At 37.8% G+C, this 19,861-nt stretch overlaps 3 protein-coding genes and 1 pseudogene across 4 annotated transcripts in view; 2 read left to right on the forward strand and 2 right to left on the reverse strand.

Moving 5' to 3' along the window:
- Window positions 1–228: 228 nt before the first annotated feature.
- Window positions 229–2,940, forward strand: LOC144649015 (alpha-glucosidase pseudogene; annotated as a pseudogene).
- LOC144649018 (protein-L-histidine N-pros-methyltransferase-like) lies at window positions 2,924–12,203 on the reverse strand. 2 transcript variants are annotated; one of them, XM_078508476.1, is made up of 6 exons: window positions 11,865–12,203; window positions 7,374–7,513; window positions 6,567–6,757; window positions 4,560–4,769; window positions 3,896–4,080; window positions 2,924–3,160 (listed from the first exon to the last, which is right to left on the reverse strand). In XM_078508476.1, exons 2-6 carry the CDS (start codon window positions 7,470–7,472, stop codon window positions 2,952–2,954), a joined length of 894 nt encoding a protein of 297 aa, XP_078364602.1. In that variant the 5' UTR covers window positions 7,473–7,513; window positions 11,865–12,203; the 3' UTR covers window positions 2,924–2,951. The 2 variants fall into 2 exon arrangements, with proteins under 2 accessions (XP_078364602.1, XP_078364601.1); XM_078508475.1 differs by lacking the exon at window positions 11,865–12,203 and adding an exon at window positions 8,282–8,696.
- LOC144649017 (transmembrane protein 64-like) lies at window positions 8,695–14,837 on the forward strand. The gene is made up of 2 exons (XM_078508474.1): window positions 8,695–9,408; window positions 12,253–14,837. The coding sequence occupies exons 1-2, from the start codon at window positions 8,860–8,862 to the stop codon at window positions 12,706–12,708; spliced, it is 1,005 nt and encodes a 334-aa protein (XP_078364600.1). The 5' UTR covers window positions 8,695–8,859; the 3' UTR covers window positions 12,709–14,837.
- Window positions 14,838–16,573: 1,736 nt separating this feature from the next.
- LOC144649019 (M-phase phosphoprotein 6-like) overlaps window positions 16,574–19,861 on the reverse strand; it is a 4,740-nt gene continuing 1,452 nt past the window's right edge. The window contains exons 3-5 of the mRNA XM_078508477.1: window positions 19,168–19,261; window positions 18,431–18,525; window positions 16,574–17,527 (exon numbers count right to left, since the gene is read on the reverse strand). Of these exons, the coding sequence (XP_078364603.1) occupies window positions 17,380–17,527; window positions 18,431–18,525; window positions 19,168–19,261 (337 nt within the window). The 3' untranslated portion in view covers window positions 16,574–17,379. The remainder of the gene's footprint in view (window positions 17,528–18,430; window positions 18,526–19,167; window positions 19,262–19,861) is intronic.

Consider the following 19,861-nt stretch of genomic DNA (forward strand, 5'->3'; position numbering starts at 1 on the left):
ATATTATCAATACCCTTACCCGTAATTTCTCCACTTCTCTCTCCAGAAGATCACATCTCGCTGCTTTGGCCTGTTGTAGCTCCAATTCAGCTATCCTAGCTTTTAACTGATCATTTTCAGAGTGTAAATCCTGAAGGTGTAACAGAGTTCTTATGTGCTTGCCTGTCAGCCGTCCATCTTGTTCTCTCTGTTCTCGTAACTCGCTCTCCGGTCTGCCTTAGTGGACATCGTCTTGGGCTAGAATAGATGACTTAACTGCAAGTTTTGCTTCTTCTTTCAATTCTTGATCACTAAAACACAGACAAAGTCACAAAGTGGTTTAACTGCCCGCTATTTCGTTTGCAAACTATCATGGACAGTTAGCAAGTTGTTTATTCGTCGGCAAGGAACCACTCAATTTGCATTTTTCGCATATAGGTCCCAGTTCCCCTTACACCATCAAATGACGCCTGGAGGAATTTAAAAAATTCTTCAACACAAAACTGACAAAAGGCACGTAGCATGGGTGTCGAGGTTATTGTAGCCTTTTTAGTTGCAGTTTTTGTTAATGTGGTGATATTTACTCTCTGGAAGGGATACAAAGAAAGAAAGGAGCAGGAGGAGCGAAAAAAATGGTGGAAAGAAAATGTTATCTATCACATATATCCTCGCTCTTTCCAAGACTCCAATGGCGACGGAAATGGCGATTTACGAGGGATAACAAACAGACTCGACTACTTTGAATTCTTGGGAATCAAGATCCTTTACTTAAGCCCGATTTTTAAATCACCCATGGTAGACAACGGGTATGATGTGTCTGACTTCAAAAACATTGATCCCCTGTTTGGAGACCTGAATGACTTTGATGAACTTCTAAAAGAGGTCCATGCAAGAGGCATGAAACTCATGCTGGACTTCGTACCTAACCACACCTCAGATCAGCATCCCTGGTTCCTGGAAAGCCGCTCCAGTAAACACAGTCCTAAACGAGACTGGTACGTGTGGCTTGACCCTGCCCCAGGGGGTGGACCACCCAATAACTGGGTCAGCGTCTTTGGGGGAAGTGCATGGAACTATGATGCTAAAACAGGACAGTACTACTTGCATCAGTTTTTTCCAGAACAACCAGACCTCAACTTTAGAAATTTTGAGGTGCGTCAGGCTGTCAATGAGATTCTAATGTTCTGGCTTGATCGGGGAGTAGATGGGTTTAGAGTGGACGCAGTCTCGCATCTTGTTGAAGATTCTAAATTTCGAGATGAGCCCACCAAGTCTGAATACGACCCATTACACCCCCGGTATAGTCATTTGGAACATATTTACACCAAAGATGTGGGTTATAATCACAAAATTGTACGAGAGTGGAGAGCACTTCTAGATAAGTACAAAGACTCCTACAGAATTATTATCGGTGAAATCATGTCAGATCTTCCAGATGTTCTCAAGTATTATGGGGGATGGAAGAATGAGTTTGACTTCCCCTTCAACTTTGGGTTGTTTGGGTTATGCAAATACACAACTGCAAAAGATGTATATAAAGTCATCTCTGATTACTTTGCTGCTCTTCCAAGGGGTAGATGGCCAAATTGGGTCCTGGGAAATCATGATATGCCCAGAATAGCCACTAAAGTTGGTCAAGAGTTCTGCCGTGCAGTGAATGTACTCCTTCTGACCCTCCCTGGAACAGCTGTCACTTATTATGGTGAAGAAATTGGAATGGCAAATGCAAAAATCCCCTTAAGAAGCTGCAAAGATTTCAGAGATCCCCAGAGGTCACCCATGCAGTGGAGCAGTCAGCGGCATGCTGGGTTTTCTTCCGGAGCTAAACCATGGTTGCCAGTTGGAGAGAATGTTGAGACAGTCAATGTTGAGGCTCAGAAGTTAGATCCAACTTCTGTTCTACATCTGTATAAAGACCTACTGAGGTTAAGGTCTACATCGGAATGCTTCAAAGGAGTCAGTTTCAAAGTTGTTCATGTGGACCCTTCAATTCTTGCCTATACAAGGTCAGGACAGCACTGCACGTTTCTCATTGTAATAAACTTTGGACATAATGAGAGTTGGAAGGGGCCACTAAATGGCATCACAGGTTCAGGAGTTGTTGAAATTGACAGCGAGATGGCGATGAAAGGAACAAGTGTTCAATTTGATAGAATCACTCTCAATAAAGGACAGGCTCTTGTTATTAAGACAAAGTAGACACTTCTAGATATAGTATCAAATAAACACAAAAAATCATGCTCTTGGCTGAGGAAGATATCAAACTATCTATTATTTTTGCCCCCAACCACATGCTATTCTTTTCGTGCATTAAAGCAGTACTTTGAAGGACAGTAAACAGATCTTGGTACTTGTACATTTATATTTATTGCATATTTTGTTCCCTAAGTTTTTATAAAAATACAAGCAATTATTATCTTCATAGAATTCCCCTCTATCTAACTTCCTATCAATTCTTTATACAGTAGTTATTATTAAAGTTACAAGTCTGACCAAAAAAATAAACTGTAAAACCTGTATATAGCTATGTGAATTGCATAAAAGATTTAAAGATTTTAATCGCCATTCTTTTTAGTTTTTAGGGTTGCGCCCTGCATGGGTTACTATTTTCCCGTTCTCGCAATTCCTTTTTGGTCCTTTTCTTTTCTTTTATTTGTAAATTTAAGACCAATAAAGTTGATAGATCATAAGTTTTTAAATAAAGACAATTCTTGAGTAGTTCTTATTGTAGCAACCAACCAGTTCATTTGGTTCATTCGGGTAATGTCCATGTACAATATCTAACTGCGCCTCTTTTTCACTTAAGTAAGTAAGTAAGTACTTTATTTAGACACATGTCACCAATGAGCCAGGGGCTCATTTAAAAGTGAACGTGTATTCTAAAAATTACAATGTAAAAAAAATTTAAATATGATTATCTATTCAATAAAAATACATAAATTAGACTTCAATAAAGACAAAGTTTCCATGAGTCATCCAGACGTCTTGAGAACAAACAAAGCATCATCCAGCACATAAAAGTCCTTGTACAAGTCCCCTTCACATAAATAAGGAATCCTTGTGAACAGTTCAACAGTAAAACCGCATGGCTCAAACACATCTTTAACAAGACTGTTGACTTGTTCTTCCCAAGAACTGCCATTAAGTGATATAAACTCACTTGGCTGGACCATTTTTGTACCTGTAGCAAAAGAAAAGGTTTATTTAATCTCAAATTATATCATAAAGTTAATGTTGCATTCTCTTCAGATCCACACAAGGTTTGGATCTCAAGAGCAATACCTATTAGGCCATAATAAGAATTATTCCTCATTAAATAGACCATATTCGTATTCTCGGTATTGGACTGAAACTAGCTTGCAATGGAGGCTGATATGGGGGAATATCATTAAAAAGAGCTTCATGTCATTTGCATTTGAAAGATTACCGCTTTAGCCTCCATTGCAAGCTAGTTCCAGTCCAATACTGAGAATATGAATATGGTCTATTACATCACCAGCTACCCACTACTCGCACATTAAAACAGCCTCCAATTGGTGTACCATTTTGGTACACCAATATGATGGACGCATACTAAGATCTGTAATTTTTCCAAATATCGTTTTCAATATAAGTTAACTTGGTTGCAGTAAACACTGCAGAGTTGATATTTGGGCAGTATAATTCTTTTCATCTACTCTTCCATGTATTTTCCATCTGACTTTGTTGATGTTTTTAATGCAAGAGAACTGATCTTGTTATTTTGGTAACACAATCTATAAAGCACAAAGTGCCATACTACTGATGCCTGAAAATAGCTTTAAAAGATTTGTTTCATGTTGAACTACCGGTAGCCCTCCTGCTAGCTAGCCTGAGTCTGGACATAACATCTCGTCACAGTGGAAAGTAGTTTTTAGAAAAAAATAAAAACCCTTACCTGATTCTACACAAGGTTTAAATGGAAGAACCACTGCTACAATCAGTCTACCAGTAACTGGATGTAGAGTGCGTTTAATATCACTAAGCAGTGTTAGTGGCTTATCACATCTATCCAACAGGTTAAGACAGGAGATCACATCAAATTTGAAGTCAACGTTCATCCATTCACTTTCATCTAGCAATCTGGTGTGAAGGCAGAGTATATTTTAATTCCTTAGTAGCGGCTGATGTTGTACATTTTATCCTAAAAAAATCTGTTACTCCTTATGACAGGGGTCCAACATTTGAGCAAAAAATCCTGTTATAAAGATCACCCATGAGAAATCTGTACCATTTCTTCATTACAAGAATCTTTGTAAGGCAGCATATGAAATCAGTATCCATTTATTGGCCTATATTTCTGACATCATGATGATTGATAACTTGCAATTAATAATTCGTTATGTGATATCCTAGGTATGTAAATTATGCATGCAAAGCGATGGAGCTAGATGGCCCTTTGCAAGCATTGCATGCCTATGATGTTTGATAGTGATTGACATGAGCTACAAACACTAGATTTTAAAACTTACAGTGCTTTACCGGTACCCTTACAAAAAATCATGGTCAGTCTAACAATTTTCAAAAGGAGAATGGAGACTTGATTAATAACAATGTCTTACTTGAATCCTCTACCACTCAGCCTCCATCTCATCGATGGTGACTGTTCTGTAACATAGACTTCATGAAAGTGATGTTTAATAACACTGGTTACTTTGCCGTCACCAGCTCCCAAGTCCAGCAGAGTGCCAGTCTTCCATGACTCATCTACACTCATTAGTCTTTGAAACTGGGCATTGGAAAACACAAACATTGATCCACGATCCAAAATTCTACAAGAAAAAATTCCAATAGATGGTGAACTTGAGGAAATGGATGTCTCAGCATTAGACTACAAGCAGTCCCACTTGTTTGATCTTAGATGGAATAAGATAAAAGAGAAGTTGATCATGGTCTATCCCAGCAAATTTCCATTTCCTTCCCCTATGAGACAAAGTGTCTGTCATTCATTACAAAATTGATCTCTGTAAAACACTGACAGACATGTTTCTTACGGTTGTCGCTGATGCATGTAACAACCAATCAGAGATGGGTGCTTCCATTCCATAAGCAATCTACAGATCTTTTGCAGAATGTCCCTTGTCAGGGCGCGACAAAAGTGCTGTCCGATAGCCCGGGGCTAGTAGAATTATCCGTCGGGCTAGCGTATTCTGATCACAGGTTGCCCGACGGGCAAGCAAGACACGGGCAAAAAACATTTTTTTTTATGACAACCTTCAGAAATAAATGTGCACCAGACAAATTAGAGGGAAAAATTTGGGGCTCGAAAATGTGACTCACTGCATCCTTGGTGACTAAAACTCCTGGTTTTATAGTCGCCAACTGGAACGTGGCGACTATATTCCTCTGTGTTAAAATGAGTAATGGCCATTTTCTGAGGAATTGTGTCCTTCCAGAAAGTTATATGGCAAGATCTTTGCTTTTAAAACATTCAAAATAAGAAAAGAAGTCATAGTGCTCCAATCCCTGGTATTGCTTTGCCGTAAAGTACTCCATCACTTCGTAAGACTTGCAAATGGCTGACCGTTTTTGAAAACGCCCCGAAATGCATTGCAGGCATTGGGTACGTCATGTATGCATATGAATTGTGTCTCTTGAAATGTATCCTTCAGGATCCTTAATATTTGTAATCCTCTACATAAGCCAAAAAGTTAGTTGCCACAAAATCGTAATAATGTGTTTGTTTTAATTCTTGTGGAAAGATTATTTTATTTTTCTTCTTAAATGCTTATGAATTTATTGTCTCCAAAGGAAGAACAATTTTAAATTTGCATATATAATTAATTATGCAAATTACTTTCGGGCTAGCTTCTCAGAGCTTTGGGCTAGTAAGATAAAATAACAGCTTGCCCGAAGGGCAAGCTGACTTTTCTATTTTCGTCTCACCCTGCTTGTGCATATGAGGGGGGGGGGGGGAGAGGTATGGTGGCCTAATGGTTAACACATTTGACTTCAGATTGAGTGGCCAGATTCAAGTGCTGACAAGGGACATTGTGTAATTTAAGTTCCTGGGCAAGACATTTAACTCTCACCCCAGGAGTAAGGCCGTTGGAGGTGCGGTGGCCTAATGGTTAGCGCGCTCGACTCCGAGTCGAACGGCCCAGGTTCAAGGCCTGGCCAGGGCGCTGCGTTGTGTTTTTGGGCAAGACACTTTACTCTCACAGTGCCTCTCTCCACCCAGGTGTATAAATGGGTACTGGCGAATTTACTGCTGGGGGGTAACCCTGCGATGGACTAGCATCCCATCCAGGGGGGAGTAGCAATACTCCTAGTCGCTTAATGCTTCGGAAACCAGGATAAGCTCCGGCTGTATGGGCCTCATGGCTCGGAGACAGACTCCACTTTACTTACCAGGAGTAAGGCAACATGACCGGATGCTACCAGGGGTAGCTCTGTGATGTCACCCTATTCAAAGGTTGAAGCAATGTTCCCAGTTTGCTTTATGCCACAGAAACTGGGATAAGCCCCAGGGGTGTGGGTCACTTTTAAACTTTTATGCTCAATAGGAGGCAGCGGGATTCATAGGCTCACTATGTCAAAGCCAATTTTAACAACAAAGGAAATCTTACCCATTGGCTGTAGTAGCAGACATAAAGAAGCCAAAGAATCCTTTGAACAGAAGATGTCCAATCTGTGAGAACACTGCATCAGCTTTTTGATGACAGTTGTCCAGGAATGCTTCAGTTTCTTCATCCAGTGTACTCTCTACAAACTTTGATTGCAACTCCTCTGATAAGGACGTATTTACACACTTGTACCACTACAAAGAATTGGAGAAGAAAATTTAATACACCCTTCACTGTCAGTTTCAGTATACCTTGCCCCCTCCCTCCCCCACCATCCTCCTTGGGTGGGAGGGTGGGGATACTCTTTATATTTTTTTGGACTCTGAAATGCTTACTATTTTCCAGACCAAGTTCAACTGAATTTGCAACCCTATACTAAGACAAGGCACCTAAAATCACTACCCTTCCCCAAGCTTGCTTTTTTAGAACTGAATCACTATAGGTGTTTTTAATGGAAAATCACCTGTCAACAAGGTTGCTGCAATGATTTAATTTACGTTTACAAAAGCCTCTTTCTCTTCTGATTTTCCTTTTCTATTTCTGGACTTATTGATTCTTCATACTACTGATCAGTTTCGTAATAAATAATACCCTATTCTAGACCAAAGCTCTCTGATTTATATACCCTGTCCTAGACTAAAATGCTTGAAAACCACACCCTTCACAGCACGGCTGAGTGAGAGAGTAACCCTGCCCCCTGCTGCCTGGGAACTCTGTAGCTGGGTACTTTCCAAGATTTGATCATTATAGTAGTTCAGCATTATGCAAGAGACAGACAAGTAAACATCAAAGCATTCAAATCCAACTTACTGTTGTTTTTTCTATTTCTTGTTCATTGTTGTCTTCCCAAGCAAGTCTCTCTAGTAACAATCTTCCAGTTCTACTCCTCACATATTGACTGGCCCACATGTATTTATGACCATAAACCTGCTCTCCCCCAGATAGTAGAACTGTAAAGGAAAAATATAGCATTGTTGGAAAATTAATAGCATTAATACGTTAGTTATTTAAGAACTGAAAACCAAGATGGGAAACTGAGTAAGTTTGTGCAACTTGTTTTAATCTAGTGGAGACCAAAGATTCTGCTTTGAAATCTGATGCCCAATGCTTTTTGCTCCTTGCAGGTGAGGACAAAATGTTGCTACAAAGTCTTGTTCTTTCGAACCATTTTCCATCTTGGAGCCCTGAAGTGCTGCATTATTATAGACCAGATCCCTGGAGCCCTAACCACCTTAGGTGGTCCTGTATTCTATATAAAAAAAAGTCAGACATTGCATGCCTCTTATTGTTTTGATATCAGGACAATTGTGTTGGTAATATTCATGAAAATGAAGCCTAAATTAGGTGAACATTAATACCACTGTGTCACTAGGAGTAAAAAAAAATTCATTATATTGACATTTGTTATAAGCTTAATTTTACTGCTCAAGCCAAAAAAAAGATAAACAAAACAAATACAAAAACAGAATTTGAGGATTTTTTGATGCATTGGTGGGCACGATTTCTGGGAGTAGGATAAAAATAATAATGAGATCTGTGGATATTAAAATTATGGATTAAAAAGGTCCAAAGATAAAATATCTCTTCGGGCTTCACAAATGTTTTGTCTTCACTATGGCCAGACCCATGTGGACTTTGATGCACTTCATGCCAGTGATAGCTTGACTTTGGAACATAATTTAACAGTTAGCCTTCCAAGTTATTAATTTTTAGCATACCTGAGAGAAAGAAGCTGATTACCACTTTACAATGCACTTTGCGCATAGAGAAACCATCAACTTTAGTTTCTGTTAGCTGCACCTGTTAGTCAGGTCCGGTGGCCATTTTGTTTTGTTTGCCGACGGATCTGGCTTGGCTACCAAGCTGCAGATCGCGATTTTGCGGTTTTGTGTTTACAAAAGATTTGGGAATGTTGGGCGGTAGCTGAATCATAACATCTTTATTTTGTGGCTGAAAATGCTAAAATACTGAAATAAAAAAAAAATCCCTTAAAAATGACTACATTACGAAATTTATACACTTTCTACTGTGGATTTCAGGCTTTTCCAGCGCGCTTATTTCAATAAGGCTCGGTTGCAAAGATCGGAAGAAGTCCGCTGACTGACATGCTTACTCAATGCTTTGACATTTGGAGGGCCGGCTGGGCGTTTGCGAAATGTATTAATGGATTGATTTCGCTGCAAGTCACGCTTTTTCGGTGTGGTTTTCAGTCCGGGGCGAAATTCGAAAAGCGTAATGTGCTGGCTTTATTTCTTCTAAAACTCGACTGTGACCCCGCTTAAGAGGTCTATAAAGTATGGTATTTAAGTATGGCCACAAATGTACTGAGCAGATCCAATCGCAAGCTCAAAAATGCCTCGGCGAAACTACGAAGTTCGACCAAGTCAGCAAAAGAACACAACCGAGAGCCTATCAGATCTCCGGCACAGCTCTAATCTTTCTCATTATTGGACTGATCGTGGTTATTTTGTGTCGCCGGTACGTAAGGGACGTCCTGGAATGGCTACAGAATCTGGATGAATGGCAGGGAATACTACTGTTTGTAATTATGTTCACGGTTGTCTCTTTTCCCATGACATGGGGGTACATTTTTTTAAACGTAGCAGCAGGCTACCTCTATGGATTTATTCTTGGGTATATAGTTGTTATAGTCTCTGTGCTGTGTGGTGCGTCGAGTGCATTCATCGTTTGTAGGAGATATTTCCGAGACTTCGTTCGCTCGAAACTTGAATCAGACAGTTTAAAAGCGATCATGCGTGTCGTGGAGGGAAAGCGTGGTTTTAAAGTGATTGCATTAACACGGCTAACTCCAGTACCGTTTGGATTGCAAAATGGACTGTTTGCGGTAAGTTAATACCACAAAAAGCAATAAAGCTTACTATATTTCTATCACATGATAAGCAGTTTCCGATAGAGTATGTGTTTCTACGTGTGCAGTCTTCATCGTAACAAACAGCTGGCTAAAAAATATCCCACAGTTTTTTTTGTCATTTAAGTTTAAGCTTACCTACTTTTAACATTTGTTTTTTGTATGTGCTACAATTTCAAGTGCTATTCGTCTTTTTTACGATTTTATTGTAAAATGGCAAATACTGTTTACACCTTCCCGCTAATTGTTCAAGCGTGCATAATTTGACACTTAAGTAAGCTTGAATAATACCCGCGGGCTAGCCCACTCCCTTACAAAGAAATGGAAATTTATTCCTTTCCGCCCTAAAATAGTTTTCCTCAATACCTGAATTCCTAAACAAGCTCGACAGTTTTTTTCTTAATCGGAATGAAGGAGTAAATGAATAGATTTTTTGAGTGAGAGCAGTAAACAACCACTAAGTGGAGACACTAGTCAAGAGTGATTTCAGTTAACCCGTGAAATAGTTATTACACTTTTAGATACTATTAGACACTAATTCCATTGTTTTCTTTTGTTTTCGTTTGACTATTACACACAACCTGGTAGATATTGTTTCACAGGTTAAATGAAATCGCTCTATCTAGTAAAGCTAATACAAAATTTTAAAAATAGTTTGAAAAATTACTGTGGAATATTACATCTTCATACTAAAATTTAAAACAAGTTCAAAAATATTCAGAAAAAAAGTTATGAAAAAATTGTGTAAAAGATTTTGAAACCAAAGTCCAAGCTTGTGACCTTTGTATTCTGAGATGGGGGGTAGGATAATAAGAACAGTGACAAATTACCTAACAGACCCCGCAGTATCTATAACATTAATCACATGTCAATTTTCTGGCAAAGGATCGATAGTAACAATTGAATAGCTTGATGCAAAACTATGCTAAGTGACTTTTAAGATGAAAAATCGTTTTTTCCTTCAATCGTGCCTGAATTTTTGCTCAAACGTGCCAGAATTTTTGCGTGTGGTCTTCGATTAAATAGAAAATCGTTGTCCTTTTGTTGAGGGGGGGGGGAATGTATTCGCTCGCTCAAAAACGGGATCTGGAAATGAATTTCTTAAACTACTTTGTGACGTAAGCTTACGTTTGAATTATTTTGGCGCGCGAAGCCGAGGCAACGAGACTTTCAATCAGACCAGTTGAAAACTCACCTTACGCATTAGAAGTCCGCTTATTTTCGCTTATTTGACACATATTTACGCCCGTCTGGTGGTAAAAGGACATCATTAAGTCTGGAAACCCGTAAGCCACTAGCATATCTCAAAGAAGCGAGATGTGTTGCTGCCTGAAGATTGCTAAGCCCTGCCAAGACTGGCGGTAAACTTGGCTTTCGAAGGCGCATTGAGCCAGGCGAGGTCTAGAAGCAACTTCTGTTCCAAAAAACGTTATTTTCTCGAAGTTTCTCGAAGGCTCATTTGCCTCGTGTTGCCGCGTTGAACGTTTGGAAATAAGGAGGTGCTTTTAGACTTATAAAAATTCTCTTAGATTTGGCGATAGGACTTCCCGTATTTCAGCTACTCAGGGATATCCCATAATAATCTTTAATGGATACGTCATTCGATACGCATTGTCACAATAAACAAAGTTCGTTCGGCACGGCAAAGACGGAAAACGCTCACTCAATCAACAGAGCACAACAGAATCGACAGAAAAGGATAATTTTTACCAAGCTAAGAAAAGCAACAAATTGCTTCATTTCGACAAAAAATAGCCCTAAGCTGCGATCCTTTCCAGGAATAAAAGGCCTGAATGTTTAAAAGAACGATCGTTGCTTGTGAGTCAAGATCAAATTGCGTTACACGTGACTACGGAGAGAAACTGGGGAAAAGCGAAAACATATTATGGATTAACCTTTAGCAGCCTAAATTTGCTGACTGAAAACGAAACATTGAACATTTGGCGAGTGCATTTGTGGTTAGAAGCTGGCGAGAGGAAAGGGCAACGGCGTAAGTCGTTTTTGTTTAAGGATTTCTCGTTCATTTTGCTATATATTTTTCACTTCTTTTCACTGTTCAGTCGCTCAAGTTTGTCGATCGGTCAAGTTCAATGTTTATATAACATTCGTGACACTTAACCCTAACCTTAACACTAGCTGACCCTAACTTTACTTTACTGTAACTGCTAAGTTTAATCCTCTTTCTCTCTTTGCCGCGTGTTATTGTTTTAAAGTGACCATAGTTCTAGTTTTTCTCGAAGACAAGGTGCAAACCAGAAATTTTAATTCGAGGACAATGTTTTTCCATTAAATTGAAGACCACATGCAAAAATTTGGGCACGTTTGAAGGAAAAAAACGATTTTTCATCCTAAAAGTCACTTAGCATAGTTTTGCATCAAGCTATTCAATTACAGGTTAAAAATTGTCTTATTACTATTGTGTAACTTCTTACATGTTTGTTTCCCTTGCAAATGTCCTCTTTTAAAACTTTTTTGTTAGGTAGAACCTGTAAAGATTATAACACACACACGCTGTGATTGGCTAATACACAAAACCAGATTTTCCTGTAATGTTCACAGGCATTGAGAGCCATATAATAAACTTCTCAAAACAAGATTTGTACAAGGAAGACCAGGACTATTCTGGAATAATGCCACCCTTGGTCTTTCTTGTATTATCCTTGTATTATCTTATTTTGCTAGGCCTTGAACCCAAAAGACCTCTGTTTATATTCTTCCTGTACAATGCGTTAGCTTGGTTAATAAGAAGTAATGATTAGCCATCACATCAAAGTGTAATTATCATTAAAAAAAAAAAAAATTATTTCCTTTTTCTTCCAGGTTACCAATGTGAGTGTTCCTAAATATATCATTTCCTCTACACTTGGACTTTTACCTACGCAAGCATTAAATGCCTACATGGGATCAACATTTCGTTCTCTGGAGGATGTCGTACAAGAGCAGTCGGGTGGTTACATTTTACTGTTCATTCAATTCATAATCAGTATACTTTTGATGATGTACGTCATTCGCCGAGCAAGAAAAGAGTTAAATATAACTTGTGATGAGGTTGAACCAGATGTCTTAGCAAATGGACATGTAGTAACAACTTTACCTGAGCACCTTCAACAAATTCCACTAGAAAAGAGCTTTGTGATGGATATTGATGTTGAAGCACAGTTAGAAGAAAAAGAATTTCTAGAAAGCAAAATGAAGAAAGGCCACAAAAGATCCAAGTCTGCATCGGCTGTGTTAATTGCAGTTAATGAAATTTCTAAAGGTCCTCAAACTCCTTAGCCATAGTTTAAAAGGAGCTTGGCTGTGCTATGTTGGACAGTTCTGAACATTTTATACAACCTGCATCAGCTCGTCTTTAATTTAGGTGGAACCACACAATGGTCATACACCAAGGTTTCATCCACAGACCTGAAAAATAAAATACCTTCGTTGACTCTAGGTTCAAACTGGGTGAAAATGTGTGACAGTGCAGTCACACAATCACTAAATGTTTACTAATAGCCATTGAGCTTGAATCTCAGCACAGGCAAAAATGCCCGATATCCTCTATGGTGCACCCGCAGGGAATAATGGTAGTTGCATTCATCGTTGCTAAGTCGCGCACTTGGTTTGATGAATACAATTACCATAATTTCATGCAGGCGTGCGCCATCGGCATTGCCAAAAATTTGCACGGCATAGCACCTTTTAACATTTTTTTGTGTGGCATTGTTAAATGATTTTCTCTAGCCACTATACAAATTTATCCAAAACAGCACAAAATCATTGTCATAGTCCCAAAATTGATAAATGTACATTTTGTTAACATACTGTACATTTAATAATATTTACTTAACTCTATACAATTTCCCATAGCTTATCAAGGGTGAAAGGGTACAGGGTAGTTTTATTTGAATATTATTTAAGAATTTTGAATATCAAACCACTCTCGGCTATTTGGTTTGGTGTACAGTAGATTTGTTATTTCAATCAATACTGACAAATTTATATGTTAAAAACCTGAATCCTTGTGTTTGTCAGGCATATTTAATAAAACTGCTGCTACAAAGTGACATTAGCAACATTTAGATTGGACTATGAGTATGAGATTGTGCACGAGTACAAGTTTTCAAACCAAATTTGTGTGCCTCCTATAATCACTTATCACACCAATCTTATCCCTAACGTTTTTTTATGTGTCAGCAACAGGGAAGAGTTATTTCGGGAGATACAATAGCGTCAAAATTCCAAAGTTGTACTTGTACTCGATCTCGTACTCATAGTCAAATCTAAAGGTCGCTATTATTTAGACAGAAAGCTATCTGTGAAACTAACATTACTTGTATTAATTTTACAAATCATGTAATCTATAGGACGTTTGTTTGTAGTGGCACTGTTAGCATTGTTGAACCAAGTAGTATTTTAATTTTTTTTGTTTGAGGTTTAATGATTGAGGCAGAGAACAAGTTTTGATATTTTATTACAGTTTATTCATTATATAGGAATCCTATAATACCCCAATTACTTTTATATTTTATTATTGTTATTAAACTTGATTCAGTGAACATATCTTATCATTGAGAAATCTATTATAAATCTAACCTAGCTTTTTTTTTGGAAAAAATGTATCAAATTATTACCAATATACAGAAATATCAAGACTGCAGTTAGTCAAACAAAAAAGTAAAAAAAATGTCAGTCCAGTAAAAATAGCTGGCCAAAAGGATCAGCACTGTCATTTTTCTCTCTTACATTTTCATTGCTGCTTGAAGGGAAAAGCGAGGTTCCTTCTGTGTTAATTTCTCTATCAAAATTGACTGTGACTGCTATCTTTTACTCTCATCTGGCATTTTTAAGTATTTTACAATGACTTCATTTAGTAAGAATTCATCAAAGAAATGCACCACATTTGGGAGGGTACTATTTTTTTATTGTTGGAATTCATAAAAGATAAATCCTATAAAATTAAGTTCAGGTTGCTTCTTGCATTCAGTAAGAATTTAGTAAGATGCTATAACATTATCTCCACTATAGTTTTCAGCACTTTTAAGATGTTTGTCAGCTATTTGTGTTGGTGATTAAAATGCCACACAGAGTCATCATAAAAACTCCATTTAACTTAATTTCATACTCTATACAATTTATTACTTTGCTGGTAGTTAGATTGATATTTCACCAGAGAGTTTTCAGGGGTTGATTTTTGTACATATAAAGTGCATCATTCTCAGTGTTTAAGAGAAGCAACACATTTTGACCATTTAATGTAAATTTTCTTTTTTATTGACTGTTGTGTGAAATGTTATCTATCTCTTGATAACATGTTAGAATAAATATTTTTTTTCAAATGATATTAAGTTGTAATTGAATCCTAACTGACTGTACAAAGTGGATAATTAGTAAAAAAACACCTTCAGGTGGCTGGTATATTGGAGGATAATGCCTGTGAAATTTTGAGGGCAACATTTTAAGCCAAGGTCATTATCTTCCAATAAACAGCAAGCCAGAAAGAGGTTTATTTATTCATAACCCTTGGATTAATTTCTGCAGCACACCTTATCACTGGTCGAAAGAAAATACCTCACAACAAATGCAGTTGAAATAAATGCAAAATGATTGGTTTTAATAGATATTTTGTTTAACACTGTGATAGCACAGCGCGAGGTCTAAAAATGGAATGCAAATGAATATAACTCCCATGAAGCTCAGAAAACATCAGGGTGTTCTGAGCGAAATAGAAGGAATCTAGGCGAAGTTTTTGTTTTATGAAAGAATAACACTGGCTGTTTTAGAAAGTGTTTTAGGAAAATCATCCACAATTTCGGTTTGTTTGTCTGAGTCGTGACGTCACTCGCATGCTTTGCTATTTGATTAAAAAGTTAGACCTGAAAAGGCGACTGTTCGTTTGTTTTCTACTTCCCTATAAAGTTGGGTGATAGATATCAAATTGGACAGGGTATAATTGTCTGATACCCATTGTCAGATTTTGTACCATGTGATAAATTTTGTCCAATAAACATGCGTGAAGATTGATCGGTTGATTATAACGTGGAATATTAGCTTCCTAAGAAAAGTATATAACACTGAAAGGTCACTCAAGCCCATAACGAGTATAAAAAATCTCGATGATTTGGTAAGTGCAGAATGCAATATGGAACAATTGAAAGTATGATGTTTTATATATGTTCGTGTTTATTTGCTTTACTTTACTTTCGGAAAAACTGTTCACAGGCTACTTGTATTCTTTCCTAGGTGTTCCTTACGTTAATCTTTGCAAACGTAACACGACACTTTCGTTCGTTTGTAACAAAATACTTTTGTTTTCCTTGAAAATGCCGTAACATGAAACTCTTGTTTTTTGTTTGTTTTACGGCGACATCGATGACATTTGTTTAATTTAATTAAGTTACGGTTTAAACTGCACGAAAGACGATTCTCAAAACTAAAGAACAAATCTAATCAAAAAACATCTTTTTCGAAAGGGTTTTTAAAACGCAGTACAGCTAGGATATTTGTTTCCTGGTTATCAGGTGTTCACGCCGAAAATCCCGGTGCAAGTTTTTGCATACCTAATTACGATTTACGAAAGCGCTGTGAACACGTCACACGCTCACTCAAGCATGAAGCCGAGAAGCACGTAGTGTGAAGATTTCTTTCAAGAAATGTCGGAACCGTCACGAAAGCATGTTCAAACACTAAAGCGGCAGAGGTTTTACAAAATAAAACGGAGGTTAGTTCAACCGATGGAGAACAAATAAAAGGAAAGGAAGTGACGGATGTAACATGATATTGTTGTTTTTTTCTCGCAGATCGCTGTGATGCCTTTTAAGTCTAATTAAATTAACGCCACGGATTCTACAGGAATTCAACCGCATTGAAAAGCACACCACGTTAGGCTTTAATACAAAATTTCTAAACACGTCACTGTTATTTTAATTTTCGATAGCTTGAATTTCAGTTTGTTATTGAAACAGCAAACGAGATACTTTTGTTTTTGTCAAAAACATGTAACATACTTTTGTTTTTGTCAAAAACGGATGTAACATGATGTTTATGGTAACGTGATTTATTTTCTGCAAAGAAGGCGACATTGATTATAACACAGATGTTATCAGGTTATCAATTAATTATGAGATGCTAGATCACCTTTTCTAAGAAAACAGCATTGCCATATCAAGAAATATTTCACATGATCTGCTATGACGCCTTACTGTCTAATTCAATTAATTTGTGGTTTTAACTTGGGGCCACGGAGTCTACACGAATCCTTCTGCAGAAGAAAAACGCAATGTTCGTGATGAAGACTGATCTGCGCATGCGTTTAGCACAAAGTATTTTTTCCAGATAGAATTGTACCACAAGGAGAGCATAGTGCTTTCTGAAACAAATATATACCTTGAGTTCTTCAATTGTAAGTATCGTAATGGACTCCCCGATTTACCAAGGGCACACGGTCAGGTGCTCTCCATCCCCTCCCCCCTTTACAGAAATAATTAATTAATTGATATTAATTAATTAATTGGTGATTAAAAGTTTACACCGCGTTAGCGGTTTAGTGGCTTAGTGGTTTAGTGGTTTAGGGGTTTAGCAAACGCCAACCCACCAAACCATCACAATAGTGCATTCTGCACTAAAAATGGTTCAGACCTCTCAGTATCACAAAAGATGGGAACAGACAAGTTTTAGAGCAAAAGATAAAAACTTATTTCACTTTTTTTTCCTTCCTTGGCTTCACTTAGAAATAAGGTTGGATAAACTCTGGATGTATCTGTGTACAATACTCAATAAGCAAGCTAGAAATTATAAATGATGTAAACTACATTATAAAATATTTTTAAAATTAAGATAGAGTAACTCCTTTTATGAGCTACTGCTTCCCAAATTTCTATTAAAATTACATGATAAAATTTTGGTTGTATAATTAGGGGCTTGCAACACAGGCTACTCCAGAATTAGCTCGGACACAGACATTTATCAGTCCCTAGGTTTCATAAACTCTCTTTTTGGTTTCTTTGCTGGTTGACTTATAGAAGGACTGTCCGTTTCAAAACTAGCACCGACTGATGATCTTTTCCTTTTAGTTGAAAATTTCTTTGCTACTGTTCCCACAAAGCTTTCATATCTAGAAAACAAAAACAACATTGTCAATAGTTTGAACATTAGAGTGTGATTTGCCAGACTAGAGCACCCGTAAATTATAGCAAATTCTGTATTTCACTTGAAGAAGATCATTTCTTAGCTTGTCCAACATCAATCATCAAACAGGTTTCTCGTTTGGTCCAACAACCAACATCTGCCTTACAGTTTTATATACAAGTTTGCAGCACTGGCTTGAAGGGGTGGTGAATGGTCCTTCAAAACAAGTGGGTCTTGCAAAATTTTAGCCAAATTCACGGGGGTCTCGTCGTCTCGAATTTTTCTTTGAAGCCTTCTCGAAGTTTCGAATTCTTTTGCAAGGCTAAAAAGGTCTCGGACTCACAGAAAAGATATCAGTCTCGCCGTCTCGCAAAGTCTCGCATTTACCATTCGACACCCCTGCTTGAAGTTATTACTCTTTTATTGCGGTTTTCAGTGATTTGCGAACACTGAAATTCAAAATCCAACTAACAATTTCGTTTTTCACTGCCACCAATCAATTATGGTGAAAACCAATGCACCATGAAAAACAGAAACAAACAAAATAGGTTGAAATCTATCAATCACAACTGACAGTCCTGACCTTTTGACCTGGTTAAAGTGAATTTCTGTTTCCTGAGAGGTCTGCTAAGATGATTGACGGCATAAAAAGCATAAACTTTTGGTTGAGGATTGAATTTCAGAGTTCACATATCACTGATAACCACAATAACATTCACTATACACATTCACTAACAGCTCCATGCCAGAAATGCAAACTTGAGCCTTACAGTAACAACATCACTACTTTTGTCTGGCACTACATCAACTTATTTTTCGCAAAGAGAAACGACAGCCGGAAATACGTCTGTATTTGCAGGCTACATCCTACTTGATTTAAATACTTGACCTTTTTGCCATCTCCTCGTCAGAAACAGTTTCTTCCCTTTCCCTTGCTTCTGATCTTACCAAGTTTTCCTCAGCTACCATCTCTTTAAACATTTTCTGTTGATTAAATTTGCAATCCATAAGTTAATATTGTGACTAAATATTATACTTTAGATCAAGAGGAGCAAGAGATCTGGGCTCCAGTCCCAGGGGGGGTACTCCGGGATCCAAGTGACGGGGATGTGCGAAGGATTTTTTTGGGGTCGAAATTTTCGATTCCGGGATTTTTTTGGGTAGGAGAATTTGGCAGGTATTTTTTTGGGGGGACTTGATTTAAATAGGGGATTTTTTTGGGAATTAAAATCAAACTAAAGTGCCTTGGCGCGGCCTTGGCAATTAAGGGGTAATTTGACTTGGGATTTTTTTGGGCGTTTTTTTTGGTCCAGGGATTTTTTTGGGTAATGTCGGGAGACTTAGGGATTTTTTTGGGTCCTTAGTTTTGCCTCCATTCGATCATCCCCGTCACTTTGATCCCGGAGTACCCCCCCTGGGGCTCCAGTGTGACTAGGGTCCTTTGTTGAGTTCTTGGCAAGACAATTTTCTGTCACTGACAATGCCAGAGAATCAGAGAGTTTTAACTGCAGTCCAATTTAAGTCATCACAACGATCAATGTTAGCTAGGAGACTAATAAAAATTGATAGCATTAATTACATGTGTACAAACTTTTACTTCTCTATTGTGCTTTTAAAGTGACTTACTTCGACTGCTGGGTTAAAGTTTTTGAAAGACATCCGACCACTTGGATAAAGTTCTTCGCACTTTACGTAACTGGGTTCAAACTCAATGCAGCTTCTAAAACATGGTTAATAACCTCAATTAGTATTACTAAAAACACTTCGAGCAATCAAAATAAGGTACATATATCCAATATCCATTTGATGCATGCTGTGAGTGGAGTGTGGCATGCTGTTAGATGCAACCTTTAGGTACAGGCTGTTAGGTGTCAGAGAAGTTGCCAAAGCAAGGAAAAATAAATAAGGATGGGCCGATACAGGTTTTTCAAAACGATATGATATTGATACGATATTTGCCTTTCTTCTCGATATCCATATTATGACGTCATTTCTGTCCTGAGGCCATTGGTTTGTCACGTGACCATACAAAAGACAGACCTGGCATTATAAATGTTAGCCAAGAATGTTGATTTTGGTCTTTTTGTTCCACTGTTGCATCAGCAATGTGTGGACATCAAGTCAAGGCAAGAAAAATTCAAATATTGACAAGAACATCAATATTTCTTTGAGCAAAATTGCATTTTTAAACCTCAGGTGCTGACCAGAAGACCGCAGGCTCAGGTCACGTGTGCAATATCGAAAACGTATCGAAAGTGCGATATTTTGCGAAAGTATTGATACTTTTCAAAATTGTCAAAATAAATTGTCGAATATTTGT

This window comes from Oculina patagonica, chromosome 4 (assembly GCF_052425735.1).
Source record: "Oculina patagonica isolate OP01 chromosome 4, crgOcupat, whole genome shotgun sequence".
Taxonomy (NCBI): Eukaryota; Metazoa; Cnidaria; class Anthozoa; order Scleractinia; family Oculinidae; genus Oculina; species Oculina patagonica.